Source organism: Phaenicophaeus curvirostris, chromosome 1, assembly GCF_032191515.1.
Source record: "Phaenicophaeus curvirostris isolate KB17595 chromosome 1, BPBGC_Pcur_1.0, whole genome shotgun sequence".
NCBI classification, from domain to species: domain Eukaryota; kingdom Metazoa; phylum Chordata; class Aves; order Cuculiformes; family Cuculidae; genus Phaenicophaeus; species Phaenicophaeus curvirostris.
Genome location: NC_091392.1, coordinates 146,549,894 through 146,572,309, shown reverse-complemented (window position 1 = coordinate 146,572,309; position 22,416 = coordinate 146,549,894). Strand labels below are relative to the sequence as shown.

Sequence of the window (22,416 nt, the reverse complement as noted above, 5' to 3'; positions counted from 1 at the left end):
TGATCCTCCGGTTCAACAGTCAAGCTTGTGCTCATGCTTAATGACCCCCAGCTCCCCCGGCAACGCCCCCAAACCCCTCAGCAGGCTCCCCTGTTCACGCGCAGCAGCCCCGCCCCCTCAAGCTCTCGCGAGATTTCTCCGCCCACCCACCTCCCGATTTCCCGACCTCCCTTCGCGGCGGCGCCCGCTGCGCCGAGCCCCGCGCCGGGTCACGTGCAGGCGGGGCACGCGGGGCGGGGCCGTGTGACGTCACGCGTCACATGACCGGCGCGGGGGCCGTCGCCGCTCTCTGCCCAGCGCGGTGCTTCTATCCCGCCGCCGCCGCCGCCGCTGCCGCCGGCCCTCCCGCCGGCCCTCCCCGCGCCCCCGCCGCGCCCCCGCCGCGCCCCTCCTGCCCCCGCCATGGCTCGTGCGCGGGGGCTGCTCGCGGCGGCCGCCCTGCTCGGTAAGGGACGGGGAGGCACCGGGTGGTTCGAGGGTTCGAGGGTCCTGGGCCTCCCGGGGGCGGCGGCAGCGTCAGGGAAGTGGGGGGGGGGCGGCGAGGCGGGACGACAGGTCTACCCGCGGGGGTCCCCGGCTGTGGGGAGGGGGTGGGCCCTGTGGGGGAGGGCATCGCTGCTTGCACCCCCTTCTCCAGGCTCCCCCCTCTTTGCCCCCCGCCCCCCCCTTTTCCCCACCCCCTACTCCTCTGCACCCCCTTCCCCTCGCACCCTCTCCCCGCACGGGGAACCTCTTATAGAAGGGGAACCCGGCCTCAGTGCTGGATTTAGGGATCGCACTCCAACCCACAAATACGCTTTTTTTTTTCCTCTCGGGAGGCACGGAGATGCAGGAGCTATGGATGTCATTGCTCAGAAGTAGCCGTCTTCTGCCGGGCTTGTCACGCCTCCCTATTTTATGGCCATCATCCTGCTGTATCTTGAGTGAAATCCAAAATGTCACTGGAATAGAGGGATTTTGGAGCCTTGGTGAGAAGGTGCAGCCAAGACTGTTTTATGAGGAAGTGTATCTTGCTTGTTTACTGATAACTACCTTGCTTTAGGTTTCTTGTCTTGAAAGCCACATCACACAACGCTATCGGATTTCTGAAATGTGGCTTTGGCAGTGAAGGAAAATTCTTTAGCAGCCAGCAAAAATATTTCCTGAATAAAGCAGCGATCGACAATGGTTACCCACCTTCAGTTTGGAGATTATGACAGCCTTTGAAGCTCTTCTAACGTTTCTTTGGTAGTAAATATCTTTATCGTCATTGACAGTACTTCAGTTTCTCTGTCACGATGAGCCTGAAAGGTGTCACTCACAAGGGAGGCAGCAGTTAAGCAGCCAGCTCTTTGTGAGCCAATCTGGTGAGCACAGTGACTTACAGTGCTGTCAGACTTGCTTTGTAGGATTGGCGTCCATAATTTAAGTGATGTTGAACTGATGTTGTAGTGGGAATTGTTTGTATAGCTTGTTTATATAGTTATGGCTTAAATGGAGAATTGCTTTTGTTTGTCTTGTAGTCAGCCTGGGTACTCATTGGTGGTACCAGAGGTAATATTTTCTGGGACAGTACTAGTCTTCAGCTTAATTAGTAGTTACCAGCATAATTCAGTGCATTTAGCTTTGTCACTTTATAGCATGTACAATGTCTTAGGTTGCTGCAGCTGAAGCGACAGGCTAGTTTGCTTTACTACAGAGTAACTATTTACTGACAAACAGGGCTTTGTGCCAGTGTGGTAGCTCAGTGTTTTTGCATAATTTTGTTCTACAATCTCAGGGGAAAACTTTGTGGTGCAAATAGATGCCCCTCCTTGGAGTACAGATAGGCTACATTATCTTCTGCCAAAGCGTGGCTTGGCAGTAGTGAGGGGAGAAGAATAAGAGATAATGAGAAGATATGAGCTGAATTCTTTAGACATTCGCAGCCTTTTAGTCACATGAGTGAACGCTGATGAGGATAAGGTAAAGATGACAGGAGACAGAAGGATTAGCATGGGTGGGTCAGATGTGAAAGCTTGTTTGGCAATGCCTTGACTTTGAGACAATAGAACCTTTTTTTTTTTTTTTCCAGAGTGCCCCACCACATCTTACTTACTCTTTCAGTTTTCCATTCCTGTTAGTGCCAAGCACCAAGCTGAATATTTCATATGTCAGCATTAAGTATTTTGTGATTAATTTATTCACAAATATCAAATGTACACATGGAATGAAAAAAGATTTAGGTGATGCAGCGATAAATACAGGGAAAGGATGCAATGGGAAATGACATACCTCCCTCAAACTCAGCTGCTCTTGTTTGAAATGTGGAGGAAGGTGCTGTGTGTCTGTTTTTGAGCATGCTGGGTCACTTGGGTTGTGTGCCAAACCCAGCAGAGCTGCTTGTGCTCTTTAAGTTCTAGAGTGTGTGTAGTTTTTTCCCTTATTTTTTCCCTTACTGAAACACAAGTGCATTAGAGAAAACATTTCCATATATCTAAGTTTAGAGTCAGACATAGGTTCAGTATCAGTGAGTAAATAATGAAGTGTCTGAGATTTGAGGAAGAAAAAATGAGTTTGAAAAGTTAGCGTGATGCCATTTCAGGGTTATTGACACATAATCCACGTGTTTCTCTTGCACAACTCCAGTCCGAAGGGGAATTTCAAACGTTGCAACTGATGTAGAGATAGTTGAAACTTGATAAATTCCAACCAGTGACTAATTTGATGTTGTATTGTTTTCCTCAGTTCTGGCCTTGCTACTTTCATGGAACTGAGACAGAGTGTAGTTTACACAAAATATAACCACTTCTACTAGGTGTGGCTTTCGAAACATTGTTGTACCAAATGCTGCCCTTAAGGTGGTGTTTGCTTGAAAGCTTCTTGAAGTGTGTTGACACACGGTGTCTATGGATCTGAATTCCTGTGCTAGTCCCTAGCCTGTCTCCATGTGATAGGTTACTCAACTTTGACTTGGGCAGCTTTTCTTACTTGTAGAGAGTAACTTCTTCCTTGCCGGGTAAGAATTCCACAGGCTCCCCGACATGCTGCTTTTGAGATGCGCTCCCAAGGTTCCTGTTTGGGCTGACTTAGAAGTTTTTGGTTTCTGCTTCTAGATTGTTCAGTAGTGAGTAGGATGGTTTCTAATCAGTAGCAGAAGATAAACTGAAGAACTGGAGGAACACTACTCAAAGAAAAGATGGATATTCTATTGAGACTACTGTTATCTCTGATAAGACTTTCTGTGTCTTAAAGATAACTTATTTCTAGCACTAAAGTGGCATGCCTCACCTTGGCTTGCTGCAGCTTAACTGCAACAATTAGTCTTTTCTATCAAGTCAGACATGATTACTTGGGAATTTGTTGAGAAAGCTTGGTGCAATAATGGATTTCTTGGTATTTATTCTCCTAAGCTTGGCAGGAGGCCCTTTTGGGTATGTGTGTGGCAGTACTTAACAACAGCTATTTGAACACTTTGTTGCGTTATCTTAATTCTAAATTAAAGGCCTACTATTTTAAAATGTGTCTTATGTTTTGGTAAAACAGACTTCCATGTTTTTTTGTTCATCGTACTTCAAAATGGACTAGTATCTCTTTCAGCTAAGGGCAGCAGTTTCTTAACCTTCTCTGTCACTTGACAGCACCACTGACTGTCAGTCCTGCTTTTCCTACTGTGACTTAAAGTGTGAGAGCATTAGTAGTGCCTTGGCAGTGGAGCACAGAATTTCAAGTGTGGTTTGGCTCTGTGCAGCGTGCACTGGTCTGGCTCTTCCCTCTCCAGTGTTAAGGCTTGAGCACAGTAGCCCACACTTAAAACATTTAGTTTTCTTGTATTAAAATTAAGTGGCTTCTGATTTCTTAACAAGGCAGAATTCAGTCTGTGTGACATGGGAACAGCATTATATCTGTACTTTCCCTGACTCCTTTCTCTGTGGGACTAGTGGTTTACTTACAGTTGGTTTATTGACTTTTTACCGATGCCCTTTCTTCTGGGGAGTTTTTTTCTTTAAATTATGAACATCGTACTCCTTCTTCCAAAGCATAGTTTGGGGCTGCCTTGAGAGATGTGTTACAGCAGCATGGACCAGAGCAAGTGCAAAATGAACTTGTGTGAATGCTGGAAAAGGTCTCGCCACAGGAGTTCAGACCTCCCAGTGGGCTCATATAATCAGCTGCCGTAGAGCTGTCCCAGGACTTCCTTCCTCTAGATAGGAAACCATAGAGAAACTTCATGTGACGAAACTTGATGCAGTTGTGCAATTCCGTGGCCAAATGGCAAGTGTACAGCTGCTAAATATCCTTTCCTTTATAACGCTTTTGTACTCTTATAAATCTGTTTATGAAGATGGAGGTTATTCATCTGCAGTCTTGAACTGAAAAACAAAATGTTTGCGACCTTAATGAAAATAACCAACGTTGAAAACATAATCTGAGACTGGATGAATTTGTCCCTGTTAGCTGACAAAAATGTGTCTTCTAGGGTTGGATCAGGAACTTCGTATAACCAGGTGCTGCAGCTGGTTCTCTTCTCCCCCAGAGTATTCTCATCCACCCTTGAGTTAAACTGTGGCCCCTTTCCACCACCATGTTTGTGTTCAAGTGTGTCCAACAGCAACTGAAGCTAGTCCAGCCTTGTCTTTTCCTTCTGTGCTTTCCAAATAGCCAATTCTCAGTCTTCCAAGTTCATCAATGGCAGGTTAAGTATATCTCACAATTTTATGAAGGCCATCTTGTGTCATGCAAAGTGGTTCATACATCAAGTCTGTCAAGGGATTTTCCTGCCATCAGTTGTTCCCCAGAAATGTTAGGGTCGGTAAGTAGTATGGTCTTTCAAAAAGTATATATATTTTCTGTACTATCCCAAGGTAGTATTACATCCTTTATCCTAAGCAAGTGATCTTAACTCAGCCTTCTGAAAAAGGTCTTGTACCAGTTGTCCCTCTGGAAGTGATTCTCACACTAGGAGACAAGTGATCAGCGGAAAGTATAACTCCTTAGGGATTTTTCCATTCTCTTCTCTGGCACAGACTTAAGAGTCAGGGGTGCCTGTTGTTCACAAAATGACACTGAGATGATAGGATCCTTCTGAACCATCAGAATGAGTGCAATGCTGGGCACTTCCATTCATATAGGCAGTGGGAAACACACCTTCTTTAGGTAAGAACTAGCATTTCTTATCTCCTTGGATTAATGCCCCATCGATAGCAATGTATGCTGTGTATGCCCTAAGAACCCAAAGAACATCTGAGCAAAGGTGCAGGGCAACGTAGCAGTGCTCTAACTTGGGCACACAGTGATTGTGTAGTGCTGACATCAGTTAGCAAGCGTCCCTTACTTTCAGAGTGCTGCCGCGCAGTAATTACAGGGTCGGCTGTAGCTGAGCGGGGTGTTTGATGTGTATGACCAATGTCTGGGTGTGATACCCTGAAACAGAGTGCTTGCAGGGAGTGGAAGGCTGGGCTGTGCTGCAACCATTGTTCTCCTTCCTAATGCCATAGTCCCTCAGTGTAACTGCAGACAGTCCCATCCACTTGTTACCTGTACTGCTTAAACTGCTGCTGGTGTGGAATATGTGCCCAGGTGGACTTGGATGGCTTGCTGCCCTTTCTTTTTAGAGGGAGGCAGAAATACTGAAGAGTTTCTATAAGCCTGAAACATGAATACAGTAACGAAATACAAATTATATAAAATTTTTTGTTTGAGATCCATACTGTCAATTTCATGTTTCAAATAAAAATTGGCAACAAAGTAAATCATTAACTACAATAACCGAAGTCCTCTCTGCAAGCAGACAGTGTAAACAATCAGCATTATTTTTTCTTGCTTTTTTAGGGCGCAGTGGCCATTAATCTTTCTCGCTTTGCAGGTTTCAGTTATACAGGAAAGTAACCCAAGAGCAGCTGTGCTTGGCCAACAGGATTTCAATAATAGAAAGTTTGGAACCCGAAAGCATCCTTGTGTGGCCAAGAGATGGGGAATCCTGCCATTCTAAGAGCTATATTCAAAAGGACTTAGATTTAGATTGTTCAAATGTGCTGCATTGTTTTGTTAGCTTTGTAGTTTTCAGCTTAAAACTAACTTAACTTTTTGAAGTAGATTTTAAGACAAACTGTTGTATAACCAGGGAAGTCTCAGTTTTGTTTAACTTGTTTATTGTATCTCACTATTAATACACTATGCTTGTTGTTTTGATTTAGGGATGGTAGGTCAGGAAGGATGCTAGATTTAATTAAAGCAACATATCCAGGTGTTTCTTCAACAGTTTCACATTCAATCTTTTCTTGCATGATACTATACTTTCAGAAATAAGGTATAAAAGGAGAGATTATTTTATAACTTTCAATTGAAAATATGCAGCTGGAATATGTAAGCAGCCCTTTTCTTGGAACCTGTTGGAATACAAAGGAAGCATCTGATCCAACTGAAATTTCTTCGATGCTAGCACGTTTTTTGTGATTCCTCTACTAGATATCCATAATGTAGTATTTCTAGCCAAATTAATAGTGAACTTTTCAATAGCAAAAGGTAAGTAGGAGCTGTTCAGCTGTGCAAATCTGTACTTGCTTTACCACAGATAGTTTATAGAGCACTGCACTCTATTATGAAGAGCATTTAAAGTCTGAAGTTAGTGTGGAGGTTGCATCAGTTTTTGTGTTAAATACCACGGCATGATGCTATTATGAGAAGGTCAAGCGATATTCTCAGCTTGTAGGTAGGCCATGATAAAATTGAGCAATACTTTATGTAACTTAATTAGAAGTATTCCCAGGACAGATCGATTCAACATCAGTTTGCTTTTCTGTATTCTTGACATTTTGACTGGAGGCTCTTACTATTTGTGGGCTGGTGATGATTCATGCATTAATCACTAGTTGACACTGCAAGTGGCTTCACAAACTTAACAGCTGCTTCCCTGCCAAACCCAGCGAGCTGTTCCTCTGCCTTAAACTGGCTGGAGTGAAGAGTAGGCAGGACTTTCCTTCTTTCACTTTCCTGATTTGTTCTTCAGTGGGGTGGGGTTTTTTTATCTGATTTTTCTTTGCTTCTATATCACTTACGTTTTGCTCAGTTCTGTCTATTCCTCTCCATCCCTGCCCCAAACCCATGGGAACAGTTGATGCTGCAGCACAGTGCTGATTGCCATCTTTGTGTACGTCGGCTTACTGGCAGTGAAACAGCCCCCTTGCCACTTCATCAAGGACAGCTCAGTGTCTCGTGCTTAGTGCTTCTGTCCTGTCACTGACACTGCAAATACAACAGCTGCTGAGCATTTCTTAAGAAGGAATGGGGTTTTATGGCATTTCTTCCACACTAACGAAATCAGGATTCATGTCACAGTGTTGACTTAACTACTGGATTTTTTCAAGGATATGCAGGTTTTTTTTTTTTTTTTGTTTGTTCATACCCCTTTATTCTCCATAACTTAAACTTGCTGAGGGTGATTTGTCAGCTCTACGTTCCAGTCTTCCATTTGGTGCTCTCTGGTACCTCTGTGTTGTCTTTTGTTGTTCTCTGAATCATCTGTAATGTGGCAGGTCTGTCACATTTTCCTTTAGCTTAGCAACATTTCCTTAATTGTTTTTCAGTCCTTTTTCTCCCTTGTATTTCTTTTCAAAACTCTTTTTTTCCCCCTGGTTCTTTGATTCTTTTACTGCCTATTATTTGTTTATCTTTAGCTCTAACATTGCCAGTTTTTTTTTTTTAAAGCTCTCAAACAGGGCAGTCAGCAGGCACGTTGAAGGTTTTCATTCTAGTGTGTTTTCCATTGGTAGTGTCAGTTCAAGTAGCCATGGACACTTATTCCCTGCCTCTGTGCTGTACTACAAATCTTCAAAAAAGTGTAAATTTATTTGAAGGAAACTTTGAAAATTGAAACCTCCATGTGGAGGAGCATTGATTATTCCAATCACTGTGCTAAACTGCATTAAATAACATTTTATTTGTGAATATATGTTCCTTAGTGAACATTATAAGCTGGACATAAGTCAAAGGTAGGATGTTTCACCTTTGAAGTATTGTTTTTCTACACTAACCATTCTTAAGCAATTTCTTTCTTTTGTCTAGCTCTAGTTTCAAGTTTAGACTCTTTAAACACCTGGGTAATGTGCATGAATTCCAGCTTAAGTTTTGGCCCCTTTAGTGCTGGGGAGGGTATACTGTTGCTAAGGGGAAGGCAACAAGGGAAAATGTTTGCTGAGTGCCATTGAAATTGTTTCCACTGTGCTCCTACAACTTAGTAGGGTTGTACACTACACAAGGTAGTGCCTTCTACCCCAGTCAGGCTGACCTAAGTCAAATTTTTCCTAATAGTTGTCTTGATACAACTATATGCACCATAGTTTTGTAGTGAAAATTTTTAAAGTTAGGATTTGCTATCTGAAAACTTATTGGCGAGGGAAACTAGCTAATGGATAATCCATCAGCTGTACCTTTTTGCTCTATCAGCAGCTGAATGGATTAGCATGTTCAACTCTTCAAGGACTATTCATTTAAGATAAATGAAGTGGTTTGTCTTGTAGGTACTTTTTTTGTCAAGTTTTCTGTAAGACTGAAGTTGTTGCAAATGAAAGCTGATGAAGTGGTAGCATGAAAATGGTACAGACTTTTTGCAGCGAGGTTTGCTTCGGATGTGTGTGTGGTGACAAACTAAGAATCAGAAACAAAATGCTCTGCAGTAAAGATCTCGGAACACCTTAGTATGATTGCAGGTACAGGAGCACTGTCCAGTTAGCCCTTACCACAAACGAAGCGTGAGAGAATGAGCTTTCTGTCTGTAGCCAGCCTGCTGCAACACGGCTCCTAGGTGGAGCTTCATTGTCAGGGGACGCTGGCCTGAGTCCGTGCTGCTGTCAGAAAGGGTGGTCCTCTGCTGCTCTTGCCACATGTTCATACCCTGTTAAGTCAGTACTAGCATGGCCAGTTGTACGAGTGCTCTGAATGAGAAGGGGAAAAGCTGTGCTTTTGTTAGCCACTCAGTCTGTGGCGAGTTTAAACCAGTCAGGAAAACATAACCTCAGTCTGTGTGAAGGTCCTGGCCCCCGTCCTCCTCTCAAGTGCAGAGAGCGCAATGACATTAGAGAAGTTCTCCTGGCAAGGGTGGCACGCTCCATCATGCTATTTTTGGCAGTCCCTCCAAAACATCTGCAGTCGATCCAAGCTTTCTAAATGCTGTATTCAGTGCAAGTACAGCGGAGTGTCCTGGTACAGCAGGATTGAAGGCTGCATGGTGTGCTGTGGGGGGAAGGCTGAGCGCTGTAGCCATGCAGGATCAAATCTGCTAAGTCAGTGCTGGCTGAGTCTCACAGAATAGTTGCTGTGTAGGATGAATGCTGAGTAGCTGCCTTCAACAGCACAACTGGTGCTTGTTGCAAGTTTTTCCTGCACTTTGAGGACCCCGCATGTCAACAGTTTCAATTTGGGTGGCTTTTGTCTTTTTATAATTGAGGTGTTAAATTTGTTCTGTATCTGCTACTGATGTTGAAGCTACCATAGACTGTTAATGCCTGTGTTCCCAAACTTAACTGCTGTTTGGGATGTACTCCTAAAATGTACAGTTGTATGTATTTGTCTCCTTGGGATCAAAAATAAAAACTTAAGTGACACCAAATTAACTTCTTGTCATTCTTAACAGGCTTTTTACAGGCTGCTTCTTCCTTTGAGGTGAAAGATTCAAGTGGTAAGATCTGCATAATCGCTGATCTGACAGTGGCCTTCTCAGTGGAATACAAAAGCAGTGGACAAAAAGAGGTAAGAGTGGTATATCTCACTGTTTGTCTCTAACTTGTGCTTATAAAATGTGTGGTGTTTCTGTACGTGTGCAGTATTTAAACTTTGAACAAATATTTAAGTACGAAGAAATGCTTCAGCAAAGATTCCCCCCTCTCAGTTGTGTTGCATCAACTTTTCTTCATTACTGATGCTTCTTCTAATTAAACAGGGTTAAGGCTGCCTGAAACTACCACAATCAATACATGTGTTAAACTGCTTTTGCGACTGAAATTCCACACCAATCCTGTGGGTAGCTAAAATGGCTTTCATTGGAACTGTAAGAGGCAAAAATGTTACGTTTTGGTGAACTTGGTTATACTCGCATGGACTAAATCTGAACTGAAATGGCCATAGGCACGTAGCTTTTAAACTTCCCTGAAATCTGTGATCCTCTCGCTGAGCAGATCACTGTCTTTCTGTGTATCTACAATCTAGTACAGTGCATACAAGTTGTTCCATATTAACAGCAAAAGCCCGTTAATAGAACACTAAGAATTTTTATTTACAAATACTCTATTTTTCCGTTTACTCTTTTGGTGTCTTTACTATTGAACACGAATTGTGAATTGTTTATAATCTCAGTGCAGTTGCGTGTTTTGAGGCACTTCAGCTGATTTTTTTTTTTCTTTTTCCTAGCCATCAGTGTAATGCAAGATTAAAAAAAATCATATAGTTTTGGGTCCCTCGCTACAGGAAGGACATTGAGGTGCTGGGGCATGTCCAGAGAAGGTCAACAAAGCTGGTGGAAGGGGCTGGAGACCAAGCATTTTGAGAAGTAGCTGAGGGTGCTGGGGTTGTTTAGCCTGGAGAAGTGGAGGCTGAGGGAAGACCTTATCGCTCTCCACAACTGCCTGAAAGGAGGTTGTAGCGAGGTGGGGGTTGGTCTCATCTCCAAAGTAACAAGTGACAGGATGAGACGAAATGGCCTCAAGTTGCACGAGGGGAGGTTCAGATTGGGTATTAGGAAAGATTGCTTCACCAGAAGGGTAATCAGGTGCTGGAAGAGGCTGCCCAGGGAGCTGGTTTAGTTACCAGCCCTGGAGGTTTTTAAAAGACTAGTAGCTGAGTTGCTTGGAGATATAGTTTAGTAGTGGACAGGTACAGTTGGATTCTATCTCAAAGATCTTTTCCAACTAAACAGTTCTATGATTCTATACTACTTTGCCATTGGTGTGATTGCTATGTGTGATTTGAGCTGAGAGTTGCGTTGCATAGTCCACTTCTTTGGTGGTGCTGGTGGTCTGAAATCCTGCTGAAACTGGTATGCAAGTTTGCATTCAGAGGTGACTGCTGTCATAACATGCTTTTGGCTGTTTCTTCTTGTAAGCAGTAAGCTCAGAACTTGCCAGTAAACATTGTATTGGTCTTCAGGTGCCAAATTACTTCTCAATGTATAATAATTCATAGCCAAACGATGTAGGCTGTACCACTTGCTTTTGTTTTTACTCAATTGTACTACAACAAGCAACGCTTAAATACTATTAAAATTCTCTTAAAAACTCCTGTGTCTGGAGTTTGCCATATTTGATTCACCTTGTACAGAAGTACCTGCAAATTCATAGCGCTAATTTAGGGGGGAGGAAAAAGTCCAAGAGGTGCTGTGAGCATGTATTGTTTTGTTCTCAAATTTCAGAGAACGATATTCTTGGAAACTTGTGTGTCAGTAACATACTACTTGCAGTATACAGGTATAGAATCATAGAATAGTTTGAGTTGGAACGGACCTTAAAAATCATCCAGTTCCAGCCCCCCTGCCATGGGCAGGGACAACCAACCAGACCAGGCTGCTCCAGGCCCCATCCAACCTGGCCTTGAACACCTCCAGGGATGGGGCAGCCACAGCTTCCCTGGGCAGCCTGTTCCAGTGTCTCACCACTCTCATGGTGAAGAAATTCCTCCTTATGTCTAGTCTAAATCTGCCCCTCTCCAGTTTATACCCCCTCCCCCTCGTCCTATTACCACAAGCCTTTATGAATAGTCCCTCTCCAGCTTTCTTGTAGTCCCCTTTCAGATACTGGAAGGTATGTGAGTAAACATCTCATAGTGTATATGAATGTTAGCCTTATGTTTTCTGATACTTTTGTAGGATGTTTTAAAAGCAGTAAGGAAAAGCTGTTACATCATCCCATTTACATGTGATGTTTTCTCCCCCACAGTATGCACACTTTTTTCTTCCACAAAATGCAACAGTAGAGCCACAGAGCTCATGTGGTCAAGGTAACACATCTCATCCAGTTCTGGTGTTGGGTTTTGGAGCAGGACACTCATTAAGCCTGAATTTCTCAGAATCTGCAGACAAGTACGAAGTTGAAGAGCTAGTTTTCCACTACAATCTGTCAGATGCCGCTTTATTCCATAATTCAACTGCAGGTAAAATGCAGTTTTCATTATACAACCCTTCCAGATGTAATACTGGTCTGTTTCTGTAAACGCTTATATACTAATGCAATGTAATCTTTTTACAGGAGAAGTGAAGAGAGTATTGCGTAAAACTACTATTCAGGCCTATGTGGGCACACAATACAGATGTATCAACTCTAAGCATGTCAGTATGAAGAATGTGAATATTACTTTTAGCAATGTTACTTTGGAAGCCTATCTCACGAATGGCACTCTCAGTACAAACAGTAGGTATCCTGTAACAGAAAAATGTATTTGGTGAGCTAATATTTGCAGTAATTGATTATCTCTTTTTAAGTTTTCTTTTTTTAATAATAATATTTAGGCAGGTACAAACTGGATCTGAAGCTCTGATAGTGGCATATTTTGACAGGAATGGACGTGCTTCAGGTTTTCTCTGTAGGGATGTCACATCTGTGAGTAGAAGATAGCGCACTGTGTTCCCATGGGTTTTGTACAGATACTGGGGGAGCGTTCCTTCTGTTCATGAGTGTAAACACATGCTGTAATACGTCAGCTGGGCACATAGCCAAAATCCTAGTTTAAGAAATATCCGTTATTTTCCAAGTATTATGCCCCTACTGAAGTAGTTTGAACTAGTTAGTGTACTCTAGGGTAAATTAGTGGTGTAATGGCAAACAATAGAGAACTGGTCAGTAGGGAGCAGATGTGTACATCCTCCTGCAGGAGGCTTTATATAAGCTGTAACAGCGATGTTCTTTCTCTGTCAGGCTTTTTGTCCTGATTGCTTGTATGGAAAAGCATTTTGGAATTTCACTGCTATAATGATCAGAAGACAAACTACTTCATGTTGTGCTTATGTCCTCTTGCTTTTGTGGCAACAGTCTTCAGTTTACACGGCTCTTGATACCTGTCCTAGGGAGTAATAAACCTTTGCCTTACTGTTGGGGCAAATAAGAAGTCTGATCTCTGGGAAATGTACAACTTCTCTTACATAGTTAATCCCATTTATGCACCTGCAGAAATGAATCTCAAACTAGGATAGTCAGTGCTGGCATGCAATGGATACATTGAACAAGTGCTTTCTACACGAGTGTCTATACCTTGTCCTGAGTCCATGAAAAATGCCTCGTCTGATGCATGATAATACTGCAGTTGACTTCTTCTATGGCTACCTCACACGAGTGGCTCAGATTTCAGTGTGTATCATTTCCTTGATCAGTCTTTCCCACTCAACGAACTTGTTTGCAGCAAAGATGTGGACTTTTGTTTGTGTATTTAAAAAAACCCAACCTGATTCCTGTTACTCCACATTTCAGAACTATCTCATTTTTTATACATGATATCTCAATCCGTTATTATACTGGGTAAGCATGATAAGTGTTCGGTTATTAGCAGGCTTGAACGTAAGCCATGATACTGAGAAAAGCTAGTTTTTTACCTTCTATACAATTTCAATAGAATCTCCTACTATCTAATTTCCTTTTAACACCACCAAATTCTGTTCTTACCCAGTCCTTTGGTTAAAAGAAATCAATATTGCATTATATTGGGTGGGTGTTCCTTATGCAGCACATCTTTTGTCAAGTGTTTTTTTTTTTTCTTTTCTATTCCCTGTTACTTCTCAGATTAATATAAACACTTCCATTTGCCAGGATTACTTCCCTTGGAGTTACTTCTCTCCATCTTGTTATCACTGTGTTGATAAAACTATTAATCCTCAAAAAAAAGTGTGATTTCTTATGATCCTGGGGTAGAATCATGGAATTGTTTGGTTGGAAAAGACCTTTGAGATCAGAGCCCAACTGTACCTGTCCACTACTAAATCATATCCCTGAGCTAAACCATATCCTTGGGTAGACACTGTTTGGTCCAAGTTAAAGCTTTTTGGTTTTATTTGTGTGTTTGTTTCCACATTCCTGTTATCCATGCTGCCGCACCTAGTTTTTTTTTCTTTAAATTACCATCATCCCTGTGTTCTTGCTACTGTCTTGGAACTGCACCCAGATATTTTTTCTATTCATGCTGCATAATGAACTATCTCTTCCTTGGTTTTGGTTTTTGTTTGGGTTTATTTTTTTTTCATTATTCTGATGCTTAAAGAATTCTCACTTTATCCCTTTTTTAATCTTGACTCTGAAATCGCCTCGTCATTCTTTCCAGATCACTTCCTTCTGTGAAGTGCTCAGGGATGTGGTTTAGTAGTGGACAGTTACAGTTGGACTTGATGATCTCAAAGGTCTTTTCCAGCCAGGCAATTCTATGACTCTTTCCACTCTTGTAGGCCTGAGGCTTCCCCTGTCCTTTAGGCAGCTCATTATTGATAAACTTTATATCTGGAATTCTCCCTTTTTTGCCCTGGATATTTCTGCTAGTGATCTGGGAAAGTCTTACTAACAGGAAGAAGAATCAGTATTGAGTGCATCTGTACATCACTAGTAATGGTAACTTCTGTTAGTGTACCTATAATTTTGTGACTGAGGTTATGTGATTAGCTGCAGCTCTGAAGAAAGGAAGCTTTCATTTTATCTGTTGGTAATTTTGTCAGCTGCTTTCCTATAACTGTCAGAAAAAGACCCAAGAATTGTCTTATCTCCCAATTGGCCTTGAGTTACTAGGAGCTATGCTGCAAATCAGTCCAGTAGAAATACCGTATCAAGGCTCTACGTGGGACAAGCTTCCTTTTGAAGTGATTTGGTTGTTAAGAGGCTCCATGTGTTGAAGTCTTGTAGATGGAAAGATTCTCCATTGAGGTATCAAGTAAAGTGGCTGTTTGGTTTATTTGTTAGGAAATTAACATATTTTGGGACCTGACCAGTATCTATTAGATCTACAAAGGATAGTCACTCCTCCATTCATCAACTTTCCCTTTGCTCTTTGACTCTCCAGAAACAGAGAAATAGGAAAGTGTGCTATGTTGGAGTCTGTGTGTGTTCAGAAGGTGTGATCAGAGTTCCTCTTTCTGAGCCATAATTAAAAGTTAAGTTGCTGTTTAAGTTTAGAGACTATTGGATATCTAGTATCTGCAAGATACGTATGGATTATGTTTTAAAAGCAGGCTCTTTGAGTCAGATTTGATTGCTGCAGTTGTTCTTGTCCTTATAAAGTTGCAAGCTGTTATCACTGACACGTGGAGATGACCTTGGCTTGGAACTTGGAAGCCTTTACTACAGCAATGTCTTTGCTCTGACCTTTGGTTTTGGCTTGTATGTTCAATGCAGGAACCTTCCTGGCTCCCAGATCAAGTTGAGATCTTACTGCCAGGTGTTTCTGAGTACTCTGGCAAATAAATGAGAGTCACTGTTTTTTCTCTCTCCTCTTGCCTTGGAAGTTGCTGCTGAACTGGATGAAAGGAGAAGGCGCTTACACATCTTCACTCAGCCTTGTACCCCTAGTGATGGGTGGTTACTAGTGCTGGACTAAAAGGAAGAATGGATGTGAGACCCAAAGGGAGAGGACATAGCAAAACATTTGTCATCAGTAGCAGTGTCTTAGAATCCCTTTGTTAAGGACAGAAGAGCCATGGCACTGCTGTGAGCGCCTCAGAGGTCCAGTAGGAGTTTAACGTTACTGTGGGTATTGCCAAAATGATGACACAGGGTCCTCACAGCCTGGTAGCGTAACTGAGGGAGGGAGGGAGGGAAAGGAGAACAACACATTTCTGAAGAGACCTCTTAACAGCAGGTGGAAGAACTATTGCTCTGCCCAGAGTGATTGAGAGGGGAGTCATCTCAGCTTTGCGGTGAACATACAGCAGGAACACCATCTCTGTCAGCATAGCAGTACCTCATTTATCCTGACTTGATTGCGAGGTGAAATGACAGATGTGAATAAAAGCAGATGTGGTCACCATGAATTACTGTAAATAATAGCAGAGTTGTCATTTTTGCATGCCAGGCTTTAAAAATGTCAAATGTTGGAACAAGAATTTAGGTAGTTTCTCTGAGCTTTTATTATCTTCTGTTAGGAAAAGCTACTTGAAATTGTGTCCTCCTTTCCTTTGAGGATTAAAAAGGTAGAGCATCCCACAGCTTCATTTTGTTTGGTAATGGCTGTTTTCCTTTCTCTCCAGAGACGGAGTGTGCTGAAGATATGGTCTCCACTACTGCTGTAGTGCCTACAACTCCAAAACAGACCACTAGCCAGGTTCCAACAACCAGCCCAGCACCAACTGCCTCACCCCCAAATCCTGCAGTGGGTAAATACAACGTGACTGGTCCGAATGGAACCTGTGTACTTGCCTCCATGGGGTTGCAACTTAATATCACCTATCTAAAGAAAGATAAAAAGGTATGTGTTGGGGTTTTTTTCTCTCTTCAAAGCCTTCAGATTTCCTTTGGGGGAAAACACGTTAAATTATTATAGGTTAACTCTTTTCTTCAAAAATCCCAGTTCTTAGTAGTGTTCGTGATTGTCCTGTATTGAACTGCTTCACTTAAACTAGACTAGTGACAATTCAAACTGTGCTTCTGGAAGTTGTCAGGAAACATTTTTCCTTTCTGTAAGAGTACTAAAGTTGTCTGTCAAATCCACTCAGTGTATACGGCCATTCCACAGAAACAGGAATTTGGTTATCAAAGATGCCATTTAAACAAGACTTTTTTTTTTTTTTTTCTTTATGCTGTCCAATAAAATACAGGGATCGGGCCTGAGGCACCTGAATGAAAGCAGAGAATGACTATTGGAAAGGAAAATTATTACCACTATAAAACTGGACAGTCTTGTGACTTAGTTAACTTCCAGCCAGCACTGAAGAGGTGTGGGGTTGACTTTAATGCTTAAGAGTGACTTGATGGCTGATTTTAACAATAAAAATGCTACATGATTTAAGATCCAGCCCCAGCACAGGTTCTTTCCCTCCATTGTTGGTGCAAAGCCCAGTTTGCCATGCCCGTGGGCAAACCTGTTATTGCTTTGCCTCACCAGTTAGTAGGTAAGCATAGTCCCAAAGGGTCAGTGAACCTTTATGTTTAGTAAAGCTTTGTTATAAGCTTTGATCACAAGTTGCTTTTTCCTACCCGTGGCTTAATCTGAGGGTAATGAGACAAATGGTGGCAGACAAATTATGGCTGCTCTTGTTGTTTACATTATATTTTGGTGATAAGGAACCTGGTGTGAGGGGGGTGGTATCTGTGTAGGATAAGTTTGCACCACCACATACAGTACTTAATGATCGCATTTTTTTTATGATGACAGATAGGTAAAACCGTGAGCACTCATAGCTGGTGTGTGGCTGTACAATAGCTGGTTATGAACTGTGTTTTAGCCATCATATTTGTGTGAAATTCTCAAAGCTGTGTCCTGTGACATGGCATTCTAGCTCTGCTGGAACGGCTGGTTTCCAGTGTAACGACAAGTGAGGAGGTGACAGGGTTTTCAGAGTCACAGGAGGGTCAGTTGAGAGCTACTGAAGACTTTTCAGCAAGTGCATTTAACCCACAGCCTTCTGCAGACACAGGACAATACAAAGTGACATGCAAGATGACTGTGCTTACAGGCAGTTCCCTTGATTATGTCAAAGCAGTATTCTTATAGCTTTTGTAGTGGTGGTACCTAATGTTTTCCCTTACGCTGCTTGGATCAAAGAAGCTCAGTGTGGAGAAAGCAGTGGATTATTTGCCACAGTCAGTCAGGGCTGCAGAAAGCTTTGTTAGGCGTGCAAAGATGCCCTTTGTTCCCTGGTAACTCAGATGCAGCTTACACCAGCCTGTAACTTGTGCATGTATCTGCCCAATTGTCTGTAAAATGTGTGGGCAAACACAGCACTGTATGCATGTGAGTACAAGCAATCCAGAAGTCAACTAAATGTATGGTGATGTGAGAGTCTTTTGTAATGTCATAACTGATCCTCTTCTCTCATAGATGGGACTGGATTTGCTGAATTTCATACCACGCAACACAACTTCTTCTGGAACATGCGACAGTACGTCTGCCTTCTTGAATCTGACTTTTGAGAAAACAAACATCATCTTCCGCTTTGCACTGGTAAGAATCTCTAGACAAAGTGTGTAGGGTCTGCAGGACTTATCATGTGGGAAAACTTACTGGGGCAAGTACAAGAGAAAAAAGATGCAACTATAGGAAGGGGAGTAAATAGTTCCTTTGGTTACAATACTGGGATTTAGATGGTTTGGTAACTGTTGTGAGGAAGGAATATATTCATGTATGTGCACCTCATATATATAGACAGACATCTGTTTCATTTGGAACGGGAATTTTCTTTTAAGATTATATTGCCTCTTGCCCAAACTGGGAACAGTTCTGCTGTAGCAGAGGAATAGCATGTGACAAATGGGCATCTCCTCTTATCATACAAGTCTGGAACTGGATTTGAGTTCTCGTTAATATTCTATGTACAGCCCAAGAGCCATGTGTGGTTGTCTTATGGGCTCCTGTGATGGCTGGAAATCCTGTTTTCCGCAGCCCTGCCTCAGTGCTGTAGTGGAGCTGTGTGCCCTTGAGGACTGAATCCACCTTGTTTGCCAGCTTCATGCTTACTTTTAATATTCACAGGATTGACCGAATGTAATCACCTAGACCTGTTGCTATTAAATGATTCTCTGCATCTCTGTGGGGAACCGAGCTGCTCTACAGCTGCATCTGTTGTGCAGATGAGGTGGCTGTACCAGCCTGGTACAGTTGGGGCTGTACCTTAAGTGCGGAGGTCAAGTCAGCAGTCTGAGGGGTGTCAGTCCCCCTTTCTCTGCCTCCCTTCCCTCCCCCAAAGTAACCTTCCATAAGGTGCAAACCTTCTGTAGCTTTTCTCTCTGAAACTAAGCTCTTCCTTTGGATGCTAATCCCAGTTGAGGCCCACCCTTTGAAAACCTTTCTCAAAATGCATGCAGGATTGACCTGGAACATTAACAACTTTAATGACAACTACTGGTGTGTTTTGTTTTTAAAAAGAATGCAAGTTCTGAAAAATTCTACCTGCAAGGTGTGAATGTGAGCACGACTCTGCCTTCTGAAGCCCAAGGTAGGGACTTCCATGAAGTCTGCTTTCAATGATTGATACTGTAAACGTTAAGGGTTGCCTGCATTAAGGAACATGTTAGAAATGTTGGGGATCAATGCATCAAATTTGAGCTCTATGAGCTTACAGCTCCCCCCCGCCCCGCCTTCAGGATTCTGTAATAAAGCTTTCTCTTACACAGTTGCAGCATTTGAAGCATCAAACAACAACATGAGTGAGCTGAGAGCTACAGTAGGGAACTCCTACAAGTGCAGCGCAGAGGAGAATCTCCAGGTCACAGATGAAGCCCTTGTTAATGTCTTTAATGTTCAGGTCCAAGTTTTTAAGATCGATGGAGACAAATTCGGGGCAGGTAAGAGGATTACACTGGCAGGCCGGGGAGGGTGACACACCTAAGATTTGTGAAGTGCATTTTGATATAAACAGATAATACTCTGTAGTCAAATGTCAGCTTGAGTGCTGTGCTTAGTCTCTGCACACCCTATTACAGATGTTGTAGGGGATAGCGCGAGAAATGTGTAAAGAGCTCTGCAATATCTAGGACTTATTCCCCATGGTCTAGAGAAGAGTTAAGGAAGAGCGTTAACTTTCCCTCCTAACTGCGTGCAGGCGGTTGTGTGAAAGGGGCAAAGTTCTGGGAAGTTCCTGCCTCTTGTAGTTAATGCTGTCCTTTGCGACTGTAATTAAAGCAGATGGGCAGGGAGGAGTCTGATAAGCTTGTGTGTAACAGTAACAGCAGCAGCTCGGTGCATACAACTAAGTACTAGAAAGACGTCATCCTGAATGATCATAGTTCGACTTGGCTTCCTCTTGGTTGTTGGTGAGCCAGGCTAGAAGCTAACTTGAGCCAGTTTTATTTATGTGCTGAGAGCAGGAGCTTGAAGCTCTGGATATAGCCAGCTGTTGGTGCAGTAGTGCCTAACATGGGTGTTTTTCTTTCTCTTCAGTGGAAGAATGTCAACTGGATGAAAATAACATGCTGATACCTATAATAGTCGGTGCAGCCCTTGCTGGTCTCGTTCTAATTGTCTTGATTGCTTACTTGATTGGCAGAAAGAGGAGCCATGCTGGATATCAAACCATTTAATAATGACTTGCACTAAAACCCAGTGTAGAGGAAAAGCAATTGCAAGAAGCTGGGAAAACAAAAACACCCTACACATTTCCCCTGAGCTAAGATTGATATTGTAAGGGAGCACCTTTTCTTGCAAATTGCTGCTTCTTAAAGTCTGCTTTATTAAATGTGAAATCATTTTGCAGCATTTAACTATGCACAAAAATAACTTCTGAGAATTCTGGTGTTTAATTTTGCTAACTAGTTGAAATATTTACCCACTTAGAAACGAGCTAAAAGTTTTTAAGGGTGCGTTTTTGGAATTGGCATAAGGTCATGTCAGCCTAAGATTCCAGAGAAAGAGAGAGAAAGATGTTGCTAATTCACACTGACTCAATCTCAGAACTCTTAACAAAAGGGAAAAGGTTCACTGTTCGTACCGCTGCCACTCAGTGATGATGTTAACGATACTGATGATGCATTTAAAGAAATTCAATAACAACTGACAAAATAGAAATATAAAATCTGAACTCCACCTTGCCTCTTAGGAGTGTGTTTTTTTACTAAGCTTTAAACTCAATGCCTGGCACGTGCAGGGTGCGAACAACGCAATACTCAAACCTTACAGGAACTCTTTATGATTGGACGACTCCCCTGTTTGATATTTTTGATGCTCTGCCAGCTTGTTAGGAGCTGGTACTTTTTTAAAATGGGTGTTGTTTTTATTTACGTTTTTTTGTAAAGTGATTTCAGTCTCTTCTGTTGGAAGGTCCAGAGAGATCCTGTTACTGCACATGTGTACAATATAGATCTCAATCTGCTGATTCTCTTGCTTTAAACTTGGCTGGGGGGGTTGTACACTTTAAGGATCAGTTCTTATGTATGCATTGCCTGTAACAATGCTAATAAAGACACTTTTTTTTCTGTATATCTTAGTGTTGCTGATCACTCTTAAAAACACTCGACTGTTTGGTAAATACTGAAGCCTTTGATGCTACTTTGGAAGCTTTAAACAATCCTTCGTCTGAAGTTCTATTGAAGAAATGTTTAAGTTTTTCCTCTGAGTAGCACAGGGTGAGGCTTGACTGTGTAAGTGTCTTCAGAACAGTCCCTTGTTTTGGAGTTTGGGCTTGGAAATGAGTAAAGCTTCTACGTATTAGTAACCTGAGATCTGGAGAACTTAACTCTTACATTAAATTGGTGCTTGCTGAGAAGTGCCAGTAGGCAGGTCTGCCCTGCTAAGCGTTGCTTTCTGGAAGTGCTGCTAAAGTACTCGGTGTAACGACCATGTAAATGACACTTTAGGTTATATTTTGAAGTTGGATTCTTATCACAGAGTAGGAAACGTCTCTGCTGAGGTCTGTGTGCATTGTAATGTGCTTGCCAAAGAACCTTTGTGTTTAAGGCTTTTCTTTCTCCCTCCTGCAGTAACGTGTTGCTGTTAACAGTACCAGCTACACAGGGCAGGAATCGAGTCTATGGGACAAGCCTTCCTTGGCAAGAACTGATAAAAGCGTCGAGTTAGAAAAGGAGTGTGGTGTTAATAGGTGAGGCGTTCAACAGCAATTGTTCAACAGGCAGAATAAAAAGGACAAATCGCTGGCCTCTTCAGTCTTCCCTCCCTTCCCCAGCAGGAAGCCCTTGGCCAGGAGAGGGCTCTGTAAGGACAAGAAAGCAAGATCCAGGCACCCGACCCCAGCCGAGCTGGAAGTGGCTCGTTTAGGGGCAGGGCTGCGGCTTTGCTTGTTTCTGCCCTGAGGCTGGACACTTAAATCTGCAGTTCCGAAGCTTTATCTTAATGCCCGATGCCTCACCCTGTCAAGGAAGAAGTCTGTCTGTAGCCATTTTTACAACTGTTTCTCGCAGAATTTTTAGGAACACTGTGTACGAGGAGATGGCACCTGTACAACCTCTGTACCCCAGCACGAAGTACTAGTAAAGCAGCTACTTTCAGCATCCCTTACCACAAAGTGAAAAATGCTACTTCCAGGTTTGAGGCAAATTACTTGGTACCTACTGTGCTAGAACAACAACACCCAGAGTAAGCATATAAAATATTAAAAGCAGTTATAGAGGAATTTATGCTGCTGCTTTCTGTAGCCTGGGCTTGCACATTTCCCTGCTGTTTTGACCCAAAGAGCTGTTATACCCTGCACAGAGTAACTGCTAGTGAGAATAAACATTGTCTTACTCACTGCTGTCTTGCCCTGCACTTTGCCATATTTACCGAGTTCCTTAAGTCATAGCAGCAAGGAAAATGGAAGATGTTTTGTCTTCCTGTCAACTATTGGCAGTCAGGGAA

General features: G+C 42.6%; 1 protein-coding gene across 1 annotated transcript; it reads left to right on the top strand.

The window, feature by feature from the left end:
- Positions 1–353: 353 nt before the first annotated feature.
- Positions 354–21,042, top strand: LAMP1 (lysosomal associated membrane protein 1). The gene is made up of 9 exons (XM_069878015.1): positions 354–445; positions 9,590–9,705; positions 11,883–12,096; positions 12,192–12,353; positions 16,160–16,377; positions 17,950–18,072; positions 18,994–19,063; positions 19,242–19,412; positions 20,008–21,042. The coding sequence occupies exons 1-9, from the start codon at positions 403–405 to the stop codon at positions 20,145–20,147; spliced, it is 1,257 nt and encodes a 418-aa protein (XP_069734116.1). The 5' UTR covers positions 354–402; the 3' UTR covers positions 20,148–21,042.
- The last annotated feature ends 1,374 nt before the right edge of the window (positions 21,043–22,416 follow it).

Excerpts from the sequence above, each read along its gene's own strand:
- LAMP1 (XM_069878015.1), top strand. The coding sequence starts at position 403 with ATGGCTCGTGCGCGGGGGCTGCTCGCGGCGGCCGCCCTGCTCG. Across the intron at positions 446-9,589 it reads CGCGGCGGCCGCCCTGCTCG|GCTTTTTACAGGCTGCTTCT; the intron begins GTAAGGGACGGG and ends CATTCTTAACAG. Across the intron at positions 16,378-17,949 it reads ATCTAAAGAAAGATAAAAAG|ATGGGACTGGATTTGCTGAA; the intron begins GTATGTGTTGGG and ends CTTCTCTCATAG.